General features: G+C 38.7%; 1 protein-coding gene across 4 annotated transcripts in view; it reads left to right on the forward strand.

Moving 5' to 3' along the window:
- NLGN4X (neuroligin 4 X-linked) overlaps positions 1-16,407 on the forward strand; it is a 405,179-nt gene that overhangs the window by 305,353 nt on the left and 83,419 nt on the right. For all 4 annotated transcript variants that reach the window (XM_040338158.1, XM_040338161.1, XM_040338159.1 and 1 more), the window contains one exon: positions 11,601-11,786. In XM_040338158.1, coding sequence (XP_040194092.1) covers positions 11,601-11,786 — 186 coding nt within the window. The remainder of the gene's footprint in view (positions 1-11,600; positions 11,787-16,407) is intronic.

The raw sequence follows: 16,407 nt of genomic DNA on the forward strand, positions 1-16,407 counted from the left end.
CATTGAAATGAGATAACAAATAGGTAAAACTGGAAAAACGAAAGTTGAAGTAGAGTTGTTGCCAGTACTAGCCAAGCGGTATTAACTGACATTTTCTGGAAACTTTAAACGATTCTAAATGGTCACTAAGGCAAACAACTATACATCTGTTCTATTTTTTGTTAGTTTAAATGAATCTGCTTCATTATGTATTTTCCACTAATTAAAAATTGTATTTATTTCTTTGCTTATTAATCATCCTGACTTTTGAAAGGTTATAGCATTTAATCTGCAGTCAGCAAGTATGGTTGAAATTTAATGAAAAGAGTCATTTACAAAGTGTGCTACCGCCTGACTTTAAAATGCAAAAACTCACATAAATAATTAGATATTCTTATGTATCAGAGGACATAATGGCATAAAACATTGTATTAGCAAAAATCCACTTACTTAAGTAATTGTGCTGTCCTTTTCATTCTTTTAATGTATGCACTTGTAAAGAATATGTATAGCGCCATAATTTCAAAAATGCTATTTGTAGAAACATTATGTGAAGCATCTTGCAAATATTGCAATATTGTTAAGAAAAAGCCATAGGCAGATTTGTATAATGCTTGCTAATATTATAATTCTGAGCACATAACGGTAAGGAAATACAGTTTTGGGAAACACACAGAAAGGCACTGCTTCATCAGTTGCTCAGACTTAGAAAAAATTCATTTGTGGCAACAGTTCATCGGGAGTATATTGGTTATCAACATATTTTGTTTCAGCAGGAATCGTTCCTCATGATTGACAAGGATTGCTGGATAATGTTTTTGAAGATGAAATTACACTGCGGGACTTTTTTTTATAAAGGACTGTGTGGTGTCCTTTACTGTACATTAACTGTACGTGGAATTTTTTAGGGCCCTAATGCCTATTTACTCAATCCATGCACTTAAAATATAGTTTGTTTGGTTGTAGGTATTGATGATAAGTGCACAAGCCTTCTTTCAACTGACCTTTTGTGACTTAGGCCTCGTACACACGACCGAGTTTCTCGGCAAAAACCAGTAAGAAGCTTGCTGGGGTTTTTTTTGCAGAGGAAACCGGTGGTGTGTACACTTTTCGACGAGGAAACCGTCGAGGATCTCGTCGAGCCAAAAAGAGAGCATGTCTTCTTTTTCCTCAAAGGGAATGGAGAAAATTGTCTCACCGAGATCCTCGACAGCCTAACAAGGAACTCGATGAGCAAAACGATGTGTTTCTCCCGTTGAGTTCCTCGGTCGTGTGTACGAGGCTTAACAGATGACCAAAAGTAATCATACAGTGATTGCAATCACTACAGATGTCAGTGGAAAGAACGTTTGGGTAACTCTATAATTCTGCAACAAAAGTATAACTCCATCCGGACTTGAAAGTATGAAATGGTCTTTAAACTATATGTTTTTTAAAAACTGACTGTGATGATACTGTTGGAACAGTGAAAGGGGGAGAAACAACCTTTAATTCATTATGGTTAAAGTTGGGCTGCAAAGCTAAAAACTCTAGTTCTAGATCACTAAATTCTCTGCTGCTAAAGTGGAAGATCTGAAAGATGTAAACAATCCAAACATGACATTCACAATGAACAATTACCATTTAAATCACTGGTAAAATAAAATTCTCAGCTGTTTTGTTCTATTTGTATAGAAAGTGGCTGGGGATTATTTTCATTTACAGCAGAACCATATGCTAAATGAGGTCTAATATAGATGTTAATGGGGATTCCCAAGAAAAAAACAGTGTTGGATTCTGTCTAAAAATACATTTTAAATCCTCATCCTCAATTAGGTATGGTGTGGATTTTAAGAGGGACCTAAACCCCCCCCCCCAAAAAAAATGTGAGGTCCCCCTAAAATCCATGTTAGACCCTTATCTAAGCATGTAATGTGTGTCCCCACTCTTGAACCATAGCAGGCCATATACCCCCAACATGGTTAAGGTGCTCTATCTTAAACGGTGCCTCCTGGACATTTAAGAGGTCTATGATGCCAGGAGGTGGGGCTTAAGACCACATGACCGATGTGATTGGCTGTCCGGTGGTCACGTGATTCGAAAACTCCTGATTGCATGGAGCGTTCGGGAGCTTGTGGTTGGGTGATGGTAACTGTGTAGGGAACGTGCAGAAATTCACGCAAATGTGCACCCCTTGGCGCTAAGTACCAGGCAATAAGAGGCCACATATTTTCGTACGGCCAGTGGCAAGGTGTTAATGAGAGCCTGGTAGAGACTTTAAGGGGGAGCCACATAACAAAAGAAACACACATGCATTTTAGAAGGTACCTAAAGCAAAACACAAAAAATGTGGCCCCCACAAATTCCATAAGAGATCCTTATCTAAGCATACAGTCTGGCTGGGCAGGAAAGGGATAAAGGTACTTTGACAGGGGGCCTTCCTTGCAAGGTACCCTCCCTATGTTGAAGGCATGTTGGTTGGCATGATTTGGGGGGCACTTGCCACCCCTCTGAATCATGACCTCAATGTTGGGCATTAACACCCCCTAAAAATATTGTTTTCCCCTTTACAGCCCCCCACATTAATGAGTTGAGGGTACAAAGCATGTCGGGTTACCCATCTACAATATATATATATATATATATATATATATATATATATATATATATATATATATATATATATATATATATATATATATATATATATATTTAATGAAGCGTAAACACACACATCTACACACAGATACACATTTTTTATTAAAAAAACACAATACAGATCCTCGACAATCATGATAAATTATGATCCTTGTGAACTCTCACTAGAAAAATGTCAACTGTGCACAACAACCCACTCCCAATGGTCTCTGTGTTGCAACTGACAGATCCCAACCTAATGAAAACAAAGTGGCTGAAAAGTCTGACAATATTGACCAAATATGATATGTTCTGGTGATAATTATCACTGGAACAAGACAGGAAATACAGAATTTTTACAGTTGTCACCGAAACAGGGGAAGATAAGGGGAAACATTTTCCAATGAAGCCACATTGACAAGAGTAAAAGGGATTTTGCTTTACTTTTTGATATTCCCATTTGCTTGTATTCCCAGAGCATACACTGAAGGAATATCTTACCAATTGGACAAAAGAAACCTGAAAAAAATGGTTAGTGATACACTTTAAATTTGAATTCCAGGAATTATTTGGATTACATAATTACAATGGCCAGCTTGGTATATACAGTATATGTTGTAAAAACGTGTTTCCTCAATGTTGGGAATGGACCACAAACTATAAATGGCCAACAAACAGTGATGTATGAAAGTAGTTACAATTTTATGTACATATACAAGAAGCATGGTGAAACATCAAGCACTAAAAATGGTTTAGTTAAAAACAAGCATATAGAGTTGGGGATACACTGTATGAAATGCTCACTTCAACATTTGGGAGCTTTCTTGCTTTATGAGGCCTCGACCTGCCTGCGTGTGTGAGGGATGGACCATCTCTCTTTTTTCTCTGTTTTTATTTAAACTATCGTCCAATGGTTGGTGAAACGTTCATATTGGGGATTCAAGTCACAGCTCTGCAAGCACTAAGCCCAGTTTAGACACTGAAGAAGATTCGAACCATGTGTTTTTTTAAATGCGTTGGATGCTCTGACGGTTGACAGCTTCTGGGATTTTCTCTCCGCTGGATTTTATGTATCCCCAACCCATTTTTTTGTGCTTGATGTTTCATCATGTACTAGCGTCTTGTATATGTCAATACAATTGTAAAATTTTAACTACTTTCATGCATCACTGTGGTCCATTTAAAATCACACCATTGAGGAAAAATGTCTTTACTACCGTATATGTATTTGGGATGGGACTTACTGTACAAACAGTTTAGTCGAATAACTCAGGCAAACCCTCCTTTACTATACAGTATATGTTACTCATTTGTGATGGACTAGTAGCAAAGCTAGAAAATACTAAAGTAGCTGGTGCAATCTTCCTGGTTATGCTCAGCTTCTATTCCCCACTGCACACTGACCACAGGGGGTTGCTCACTTGGCACTGCGACCATTCATAAAATACCTTGCATTTTTTTAATGAATACAAGTTATTCTCTGATTAGATAAGTTGGAGAGGAGGAGCAGTGATATCACAATCTTTACCTCATTGAACAAAATACAAGGTGTCCTATCAGGTGTGTGTATTGCATACTTACATTGTGCCAGGCTAGATAAACATGAGTATAAAATCCCCAAAATTTCCAAAGTTCCGCTTTAAGATTGCATTGGTTGTTGAGATTTTTATTCAAAAGATAAAATAAATAAAATGTTACAGTTAAAAAAACGAAGAAATACTAATATTTGAGTGCTTTCCTTTTATTTTCCAACATATAACTTATACTGCCAACACTACAGTTATCAAAATATTTCCACTATGACCGGAGAAAAAAATTAAATATGATTTGTTAAAGCTGTGCAAACACAGTGGCTACTTTTTCCAAATGTCTTAAAAATACACGGTAGTAAATGTCCTTCATTACCATATTACTTGCATCTTTCTTCAAACGTTCTATTGCTTTGAATAATGTAGGTTATGGAACTCTAAAAATACACAGTGTTCTGTAGATAGAATGTCAGCATGAACCAAATAGAAAATAAAAAAAAAAGAAGTAGCTCAAATATTTTTAGCTGCTCAGTCAGCAAAAAAAAAAAGAAATCATAAAGAGTGCAATAAATGCACACTGTAATACTGTACCATGTTTGTGCTTATGCTGTAACCTGAAAAAAAAAAACCACGACTTCCTTTATTGTGCTGAAAATGGAGACATGCTTATCTTAACTATTATTTTATGTTATTACCTGCATGATCTATGTGCAAAGAGTGGTTTGTGATTCTTCACTGTTTGCAAGATGTTAATTTATAGTTCTTCAATCACAACCACTTTTTTATTTATTAGCATATGATTTAATTATTTTAGTCTAATGTTTTAGAAACAATGATAAAATAAATACTTGTTCATATATATAAAATATATTACAAGAACATATACAAAAAGACCGCAAAAATGTCATACCTTCTTTCTCTCAGTAGTTGTTCAAACTGTTAATTATATAGCTATTATATTTGTTTTCTTTGTTAAGCATAGCACGACAAAGGTCATATTGCGGTTCAGCTTTTTCAACTGCTTGAAGAATTTGTTTTCATCTTAAAAAATATAATTTTTTTATCCAGAAATGATAAATAAATATCTTTGGATTTTGGAATCATCTAATGGCTTTTCGTATCTTTTGTAGATTTTTCTACAGCAGTTTGTGCCTCATTCTTTCAACTGGAGGCCATAATAAATGTGTGACTGTATTGCAGTAGATAAGCTATAAAAATAAACAAATCCAGGCACAAACCCAAGGCCTGGGTTGATTTACTAACGGCAAATAGACTGTGCAGTTGCACTCATTTTGCCCAGAGCTCAGTGAATGTGGTGAAGCTCTGATGATTTCCATTATCATCCAATCATGCGCATGCAAAAATGCTTTTTTCCTTGCACCTGACTGGGTATTCTTTACAAAGTGAAGCTTAATTCCATTCATTAAGCTCTGGGAAAAAATTAATGTAACTGCAATTGCAAAAGTGCACATTCTATTTATCTTATTAAATTAACTCCATTGTGTTAATTCATGGACAAGTCAATTCCTGGCCAGTTCAGCAGGAACCAGCTAAGATTCAAACCATGTATGGGCAAGCTAAACGTGCCCCAGTTGATCGACCAATCAACTTGGGTACAACCAGCCTGTCAGATTTTACATGCAATTATTGCTAGCAGCTGTTATAGCAATTATCACTGTGTTCTCCTTTCAGGAATGTGAAATGGCCAGCCTTAAAGATCAACAGACCATGGGGGATTTATTAAAATTGTAGCACACAAAATGTGGTGCAGCTGTGAATAGTAACCAATCAGAGTTTTATTGTCAAAGCTTAATTGAAGAAGCTAAATGTAGAAGTTGCTTGGTTACTATGCACAGGTGAACCAGATTTTGCATGCTCCAGTTTTAGTAAATTCCCCGTATGTGTTCCATGAAGACTAGATAAAATACAACCAAAGTGATCGTCCTACTCCATTTGGTTTAAATTAATTACTTCAATTAATGAAAGGTAAGGATGAACACATGGTTCTCAAAAGTTGTTTTATTTGAACCATTAGTCAATTACTACATTTCCATACATACTGTATAAGGTTTTACCTCTCTTAACTGGAATGGGGCACTCACTTTGATTGTATTTTATCTATTTCAAAATATAAGACACTTTGTTTTTGTTTTTTTGATGGCAATAGCAGAAGAAATCTTGATGGGACATAACAAGAACTTTTGGTGGGAAAGTCTTACCCCATGAGTCTCAAATATATATAAAAGACACTGATGACTTATGCCCCGTACACACGATCGGAAATTCCGACAGCAAAAGTCAGATGTGAGTTTTTAAACAGAAATTCTGACAGTGTGTATGCTCCATTGGACTTTTGCTGTCGGAATTTCCGCCAAGAAAAGATCGAGAGCTGGTTCTCATTTTTTCCGACAGAAAAAAATCCTATCGGAAAATCTGATCGTCTGTAGCAATTCCGACGAGCAAAATTCTGATGCTTGCTCAGAAACAATTCGACGCATGCTCGGAAGCATTGAACTTAATTTTCTCGGCTTGTCTTAGTGTTGTACGTCACCGCGTTCTTGACGGTCGAAAGTTCCGAGAACTTTTGTGTGACCGTGTGTATTCAAGCCAAGCTTGAGCAGAACTCCTTTGGAAAAAACATCCAAGGTTTTTTCCCGTGGAAAATATGATTGTGTGTACGCGGTATTAGGGGACAAACTAATAGAAAATATTGGCTGCATCTCTGTATGCAAATGTTTAAACAGTTTGTTTTGTATAATTTGCATCTATATAACTACATGGGAATGGCCATATTTGTTAATTACATATGTTGGTGCTGCTGTCTGCATTTCAGTGCAACATTATGGCTGTGTGACTATGAATTAGCAAATTTTTTAAACATTTGATATTTTTTTTATTTTGAAGGTGTTTTCTTAACCACTTCAGCCCCGGACCATATTGCTGGTCAATGACCAGGCCCCTTTTTGCGATTCGGCACTGCGTCGCTTCAACTGACAATTGTGCGGTCATGTGACATGGCTCCCATACAAAATTGACTTCCTTTTTTTCCCACAAATAGATATTTCTTTTGGTGGTATTTGATCACCTCTGCGGTTTTTATTTTTTGCGCTATAAACAAAAACATAGCGACAATTTTGAAAAAAAATGAATATTTTTTACTTTTTGCTGTAATAAATATCCCCAAAAATATATAAAAAAAATATTTTTTCCTCAGTTTAGGCCGATATGTATTCTTCTACATATTTTTCATAAAAAAACCTGCAATAAGCGTTTATTGATTGGTTTGCGCAAAAGTTATAGCGTTTGTAAAATAGGGGATAGTTTTATGGCATTTTTATTTTTATTTTTTTACTAGTAAAGGCGGCGATCAGCGATTTTTATCGGTACATTATGGCGGACACTTCGGAAACTTTTGACACATTTTTGGGACCATTGGCATTTTTATAGCGATCAGTGCTATAAAAATGCATTGATTACTATAAAAATGCCACTGGTAGGGAAGGGGTTAACACTAGGGGGCGAGGAAGGGGTTAATTATGTTCCCTGGGTGTGTTCTAACTGAAGGGGGGTGGGACTGACTAGGGGAAATGACTGATTGCTGTTCATGCATTATATGAACAGACGATCCATCATTTTTCCCCCTGACAGGACCGGGAGCTGTGTGTTTACACACACAGCTCCTGGTTCTCACTCTATAACGAGTGATCGCAGGTGCTGGCGGTGATGGTGCCCACCGGGCACGCGCGTCGGCACCAGGGACGAGCGGGGAGCGTGTGCGCGTGCCCCTATTGGCTGAAACGCGAGATGACGTATAGCTACGTGATCTCGCGCAGCCGAGCCGACCTGCCGCCTTATAACTGCGGCGGCTGGTCAGCTAGTTGTTAAGGAAATACATAGACTGACATTGCACCATCATAATAGCAAAGAAACCAACATCTGATATACAAATATCTTAGTTAATGCATGAAATTTCAGTATCAAGCTTCATACTTCCAATGATGTATGCTATTTGGCAATTAAGGGTAAGCAGGGAAGTGGGTCAAGATGAAGATTGGGAAGAGATAGGAAAGCAAAAGTGGATAAAGTTCTAATTAGTGAAAATATAAACACAAACAATAACCAGTTCTTTGTTGCCCTGGCAACAAAAGAAATACAGTCAAATAATGAATTTGAGATGAACTAACCACTTATGCCAACATTTGATTAATTTATTAATTTGTTAAAGGAATTACTCTTTAATTCCATCTTCTGTTCCATAGCACATTGGTAATTATTGGCTGAAACAGAAGGCAGAGTCCCATAGGATATCAGTTATACTGATATTCAATAGGGCTAATTCAAGATTAGGGACAGTGGGGATCCCTATTATATTAACCCTGGAATATTATTTTTTGGAATATACATTTTTAAAGAGTTTTTCTGTATAAATCAAATTATCTATAAACACCCGTAGATTAAGATGAGGATTACAATTTTCTTACATAAGTGTTAATTGTGACAAGTGTGTTTTTACTCATGCTTCAAGGTGGAGTGAATGGTATGGAATTGGGCATTAAGATTAGGAGTACCTACTTTTATGGATAACCAAATTTCAAAGATTTTGATTACTGTTTTTGGTCATCTATTTTTGCCCAGGCTGACAGTTTGTTAAGAGAGTCAAAATACTGCTCCTTTTAGAGATTAATCAACAGATATCTATATTTAATACTATAACAAAAATACAATAGATCATACTTGTAAATATGTAAAAACCACATGAGCATGACTTTAACTAAAACTACAATAATAATAAAAATGATCTAGACAAGTACATTAAATGGTAACAAAAGGCTATACTTTAAATTATATCCCCTTTCCTTCTCTGTTAAGGTCTTTGGCCTCGTACACACGACCAGTTTCCTCGGCAGAATTCAGCTTCCGACCGAGTTTCTGGCTGAATTCTGCCGAGGAAACTGGCCGTGTGTACACTTTCGGCCGAGGAAGCCGACGAGGAGCTCGGCGAGGAAATAGAGAACATGTTCTCTATTTCCTCGTTGTTCTATGGGAGCTCTCGTCCCGCCGAGGTCCTCGGCGGCTTCAGTGCTGAACTGGCCGAGGAACTCGATGTGTTTGGCACGTCGAGTTCCTCGGCCGTGTGTACGAGGCTTTACACTCACCTGTCTGAAACTCTTTTGTTTGGTTCCAAAGTGTTCTGTGAATGGGTGCACATATTCCATTCTTTCCAATGGAAAGGACATATAACATTAGGTTAAATGTCCATAGAAATTAATTGTAGACCGGTAAGGATACGGCATGATCGTAGTGGTAGTCATCTAAAAGGAGTATTGTACAAAAGTACAGTTTAACCAAATAAAATACTAAATATTTTCCCTTTGATGACTAATCATGTACAACTAATTACAAGCCACACATTTACTGTCGAAAAATGACTCTGACTTTTATAGACAGTGTCCCAAAACGTATTGCAAACATTATCAAGCCTACTGTCATTTACTAAATTTGAAAAATTTTTAAAGTCAGAACCCTTTCACACTGAAGCGTATTGCAGGCGCTATAGCATTAAAAATAGCACCTGCAATCCACCCTTAAACAGCAGCACCATTGTCTCCAGTGTGAAAGCACGGGGTAAAAAAAGTCCTGCTAGTCGCATCTTTGGTGTGGTGAAGGAGTGGTGTGTTTACCACTCCTTCACCGCTGCTGCCCATGAAAATCAATGGGACAGCGCGGTTATACCACTCGCAATGTGCTGCTGCAGCAGCGCATTGCAGGCGTTTTTAACCCTTTCTTGGTAAAACTGCCCCGCTAGTGGCCGAAATGTACTGCAAATCCGCCCATAGCGTCGGCGGTAAAAATAGCTGTGTTTTACCGCCGACGCTATGGTCGGCTCCTTGTGAAAGGGGTCTGAACAGTGTCTACTACTTAAGTGAATCAAACCCATAGAGTGAAGGTAGTTTACTATTTACAAAAAAAAAATGTAATATAAATGTAAAGGGCACTTACCGTAGGAGTCGGTTCACACTAGGGCGACACGACTTCCAGCGCGACTTTCAGAGGCGACTCCGACGCGACTTGAACATGAACCACAGGGCGATCTGGGGCGATTTACAACACAACTTGAAGTCGTCTCCAGGACAGGAGACTTTCCAGTGGCCAATAAAACAACAATCAGCTCTGGGAGAGGGAGGGGGAGGGAGGGGGGCAGGAGAGGTTTTGTATGTTATCTTCCTGGAAAGTTGCTTCAGTTAAGACAGTGATCCGAATTCTGAGGCGATTTCCATTGAAATCAATGGGTACAAATCGCCTACAAGTTGGATTGAAGTAGTACAGGAACCTTTTCTGAAGTCGGATCGCCTTGAGTAGTGTGTATTAACACCGCTCCCATTCACTTACATTGTTTTTCTCTACAGCGCGACTTGGGACGACTTGAGGCGACATGAAGTCGGATCGCAAGTCGCCCCAGTGTGAACCGGCTCTAACTCAGAGTTTCTGCGTTTCTGACAATATAATCAAATAAAGTTGTTGATTTGTTTGCAAATAATGATTATTATAATTCTACGTATGTTTAACAATAATGCTTGGCTTGACATCTAACTTTTCTGCCTTACTACCTTTTCTGCAAGCAGGATATATTGAACTGTTTAATTGCAATGTTGGAGTATACTGAACTCAAATGAGTTTACTTGCTATTTTGGATATGACAGACTGGAATGATATATTTTTCCACGTTGTATCTAAATGAGCCATTGTGTATGCAATTACATCACTTGGAGTTATACAAAGTTTAGATCCATTTATAGCATTGACACTCAATGAAGCATTTTTTGGAGTTCTTACCATCTGCCAGGGATTGCTATTCCAAAATCCCCTTTTGTTTTTTCCATTGCTTGTTTGCTACTGTGTGGTGTTTTTGATGTTTACACATAGCCAAATTATGCATCAGAGGATTTGAATCTGACCTGCAGTGGTGCTTAACTGATAGAGAGTGTGATGTATATGTAGTGCAACAACTTGAGCATACTGTATAAGCCAGAGTTAAAACAACTATATCCATGTATAGGCGTGTGTGAGGTGTGTATGGGGATGTCCTACACATGGCAATGTTGTCATAGACGATTTTATTCTAGGGGAAAAGATGATGGTTTCAATATTTTTTTACATTTTGTAAATTTTTCATATTTTTTAACATTTTGATCATTTTTAATGAAGTATACTACTTTATTTCAAAGCTCTGTGATCCTTAGAAAGACTGCCTTTTCACAGCTTTTCCCACAAATGTTTTTCAATATAGTTGTACAGTCACAAGATCATACCAGACTGGGGAATAAGCATATACTAAAAATGACACCATATTTCCTTTTTTATTATTATCATAATTCTAAACTGCTGTTAAATAGACTGAATAAAACAATTCACCAAATGGTATGTTAAATGAAATATCAAATATGAATATTAATATTTTATTTTGTATTGTTTCAGGGTTTTTGAGTACAGGGGATCAAGCAGCTAAAGGAAATTATGGATTACTTGACCAAATTCAAGCTTTGAGATGGATTGAAGAAAACATAGGGGCTTTTGGTGGTGACCCAAAACGAGTTACAATTTTTGGATCTGGGGCTGGAGCATCCTGTGTAAGCCTATTAACCTTATCCCACTATTCTGAAGGTAATAGTGTTATGTTATACCCATTTGTCTACAACAATAGATAGAATTGATGGAATCCGATTGTTCAGTTTCTAATATAAAACAGGCTAGATAATTTGAGGCTGCATTTCCAGGAAAATATCTTATGAAAATAAAAGAAGAAATATGTATGCCAGGCCATAGCCAGAATGCAGCATTAATATTCCATGGTCCATATGTAATGCTTAAACATGCTGCCATTGATGAGTTCATTGCACCCAAGAAAAGAAAGCATTATCCATCATTCACAACTCATTCATGCCTCTAACAAGCTTTTTACTTATCATGTAGTGAAATAGGCAAGATTGCTAGAAAGAAAATCTGATTTGAGCTCACTTTTTTTATACAGTAAAAAGGAATTCTAGACTATTTAATTGAACAGCTGTATTTAAATTATAACATTTTTATGTCAGATACATGAGCTTTTTAAATAAAACAATAAGTACAAAAGGTAACCATGATATTATTCAAATTTTACAATTGCATAGCTACCAGTTAGATTTTGTATCACTGTAGTCAGAGAAATGAAGTGTGATTTGAATTGTTTTTTTATATTTTGTTCCACTTGTTCTAATACATTTTGAATAAACATACATGTAAAGCGGATGTAAACCGATTTTTGAAATTTGAGCTGGGCACATATATCGGTAGTGTTTTCCTATCTCTCTTCAAAGCACTGAGTCCCATAGCTTTCTTTTGTCCAGTAGTTGTTATCAGCCTGATGCCAGCCTGAAGTGTGTCATGGAAGTTTGCTATAAGTAGATTAGCAGACAGCTTGCCATCTCAGAGCAGAGTTCTGCACATTTCTTACTTCCTTTGCCAATGTGGAGTCAGAATAGAGAATTTTGTTTATCTACAGAACATTGATACTCACCACAAATTGTTGATCAACAATTAATCTCCATTTTGCTACAGAAAAAGGGTATTATTCAACAGTTACCAGTTCAATTTGTATGTACCATATATGGGTAGTCTTTCTTTCGGTTCTGTGACCAGCAGTCAGTAAGTGGTAGGATCCAATGAACATTTACACAGAGATGAGTGGTTCTGTCATATACCGCTTCTTTCCAGTCTGGATATAAATATCAGATATTCCAGCTGCTCTCAAGCACACAACGAGATGATACTTGTTTGTCTGCTGAACATGGAGTGTTTAATAGAACCAATAATACATCCTTATATACAGTTTGAGAAGGTAACCAGAACATAAATTAACATGAGCTAATTAACTAATCATTTACCCAGACGAGATGACTCATAGATATGACCTGTCAGGGTAGACGTCACGTCTCCCCGCTCACTTTCTATACAATACACATTATTATAAGTGTAAACACAGGATATCTTCACACAATAGCAGGGTCAATTAGCACAGAGAACAGACAGATGGCTGAAGGTGACGGCATTAGCATCTAACAGTATGTGTCCCAACAGTATGAATGAGTCACTCTTACAATTAACCTGTTGAGTTCAGAATCAACAAACAGTAAATAGTTCTTTACAGATATCCTTGAATATATTGTGTATAATAATTACATAATAATCCCATCTCAGGTAGTCCAAGATATAATTTCTCAGTCATCCTATGCCCCTAGTGGACATAGCATGATTTTAGACATAAGAGTGTCCGGGGATGTCCTATGGTATGAGAGGTAGCACCTAAAAAAAAATCCTTATCAAATTATTGTATGTGGCAGGGTAATTCTCCACATATTTCCCTGTGTCTCCTGTTAATAATAAATACAACATAATGAATGGTTCTCAGTCCCCTTGACTGCAAAACCCTTTTGATGGTTCAAATAATGACACATGATTTTTTGAAAAGCAGTGGTTGACAAACATTGGGGATTATTTACTAAAGGCAAATCAACTTTGAACAACAAGTGCACTGCAAGTGAGTGTTCAGGAGCAGAGGAGCAGAGAAGCTGAGAACAAGAGGAAATGGTCCATTGATACCAAATGTCAGAAAACTTTTCCTCTCTGTGTTATATGGAAGCCGTAAGGCTTTACACGTTTTCAACATCATTAACTTGGGCCAGTCAGTAAGAGATTAAAGGGGTGATAGGCTGCTTCCATAAGGCTGAAATGCATGCCATGACCACATTCAGCAGATTAACTTTAAGTGAAAATGTGTAATGCCTAAGTGGTACGCCATTAAAGTAAATTAAATAAATCATACTATGACTGCCTAGCTCCACTGCTTTAAGCTTGGAGTGGAACTTTAAAATGAAGTCATACTGTCACATACCTGGTCGGAGGCGGAAGTGCCGAAAGGGCTCCCCTTGCTGCTAAGTGCAGTACACCCCTGAAGATGGTACAGAAGGTGTAGCACCTAAAGAAGCACAAGTTGCCAGATGGGTACAGGGGGGTAGAGTCGGTTGTCACCGGATAATGCAGGATACACAGCTGGGCCAAAGTCTCTAGGGATCCTCAGTAACACTTGGCAATGGTGTGTGCAGAAGACAATAGTGTAAGCCAGGCTGGGGGTTAAACACTGCGGATCCAACAGGAGGAAGAGGCAGGTAGCAGGGAAAGGATCAAGCCAAGGTTAAATACAGGAAGGCAAGCCAGGAACAGGTAATGGTAGCAAAGTCTGTGATGCAAGCCAGTATCAGACACTGGAGACAGCAGCAAAGTTGGTAAATCAATCCAGGGAGTCAAACCAGGAGAGCAGATCAGACAGGTCAGGAGCAAGTCGGGTCACAACAGGAAATCCAAGTATAATATGCACAGAGGCTCGGTAAAACTGACAACAATCCAGCAATGTGATGGGCTCAGCAGCAGTCTTATATAGGCCAGTAAGTGGCCACATCTGTCACACTGTGTGACTATTGCGTACGCGTGTTTGTCAATTAGTGCCGCTGCACATGTGCGTTTGCACATTAGTGTGTTGCTAACCACATACGCCTGTTTATTCTTCTTGCACCAGTGCACATGACAATGCTCCAGAAGCGTCCATTACCTCCTATGGTAATTTCCCTGACACATGTTAGATCATTTTATGCTGGCTGCTTTTTCAGGTATAGGTATGTAAAACATTAAACATAAGTATACAGTGCCTGTACTGTTTAAAATCCAGAAATACACTGCCTCATCCTGCTCTGTACATGCTCAGTTGCTCTATTTTGTGGCTCTGGGCTTCAGAAAAATGTAAGCCTCCAGCAGGAAGAAATAGGAACAATGCTGCAATTTACAGAACACTCTAATTTTTGTAGCATAATTATTAAAGTGGTTGTACAACCACTTTATGCTACAGGTAAGCCTATATTAAGGCTTACCTGTAGCTACCCAGGATATCTCCTAAACCTGAATGGTTTAGGAGATATTCCCTGCCCCTTGCATGTGCACATGCGCACTGGGGCAAACTGAAGCAATGGCATATATGTGCCGTTGCTTCAGTCCGTGTGCTGTTTCCAGCAGCTCCCGCACTCATGCGCATGAGTGACATCATTGCGGCTCCGACCAATCACAGCGCCGGAAAGCCGCGATACCTGGAAGTAACCCCCGGGAGAGATGGGGGGACGAGCATGTTCCATGCTAAATAACATTATTTGTTTGCAAGTTTTTATAGGTAATGTTTCCCTTTAAGTATTAGTTGTCTCACTTCTTCCTGAAATGTGTATATTTTTTGGCCCTCTTCCTGATGGCAACATCAACATAAGTTGGATGTTTGCGGGAAAGTTAGTTGAAGCTTAGTTGGTCCCTGTACCACCTAGGGCCATCTTATCAAGCGTCCCGGGTCTTAGGAACCTTCATTCTGGGACAATACAGTGTCCCGGAATGAAACTGATAGAGCCTGCAAACCCCAGCATAGTGCTGGCTCCCCGTCCACCTGAGCCTTACTGGCCACTGGTTGCTAGAGCTGCCTGGCATCTAGCAACCAGTGACATGATGGCTGCAAATCCCGCACACCTCACAGCATTCAAAGCGGAGTAGGACCACACCTCACCTAGTGCTCTCCACTAGGGCTGGGATAAGGGGATGGAGTGGCTGTACAGGGTGCAGTGTTGTGTCATCCTATGGAGGAGAGGGCGCCGGAAGCTTGTTATTGTCTGACATGAGTGATGCTGCTTTCATTTAGGTAGGTGGAGATTGTGATAGGGGACACCTGATGTATGGGGATACCTAATGTATTGGGGAACTTTGATGGGGGCAGCTGATCTATATGGGCACGGTAATGTGGGGCACCTAATGTATGTAGGCACTGTGATTGGGACATCTGATCTATATGGGCACTGTGATGTGGGGCACATAATGTATGGAGGCTCTGTGATTGGGACATCTGATATATAGTATATGGGCACTGTGATGGGGGGCACCTAATGTATGGCGGCACTGTGATAGGGACATCTGATCTATATGGGCACTGTGATGGGGACACCTGATGTATGGGGACACTGTAATAGGGGGACACCTGATTTAAGAGGACACTTTGATAGGGGACATCTGATGTATGGGGACACCTAATGTATGAGAGCACTGTGATGGGGACATATGATCAACATGGGCACTGTGATGAGGACCTGTAGTACAATATATGGGCAATGTGATGGGGTGACATGATGTAATGGGGCACTGTGATGGGGTGACATGATGTATGGGG

The sequence above is a fragment of the Rana temporaria genome, chromosome 2 (genome assembly GCF_905171775.1).
Source record: "Rana temporaria chromosome 2, aRanTem1.1, whole genome shotgun sequence".
NCBI classification, from domain to species: Eukaryota; Metazoa; Chordata; class Amphibia; order Anura; family Ranidae; genus Rana; species Rana temporaria.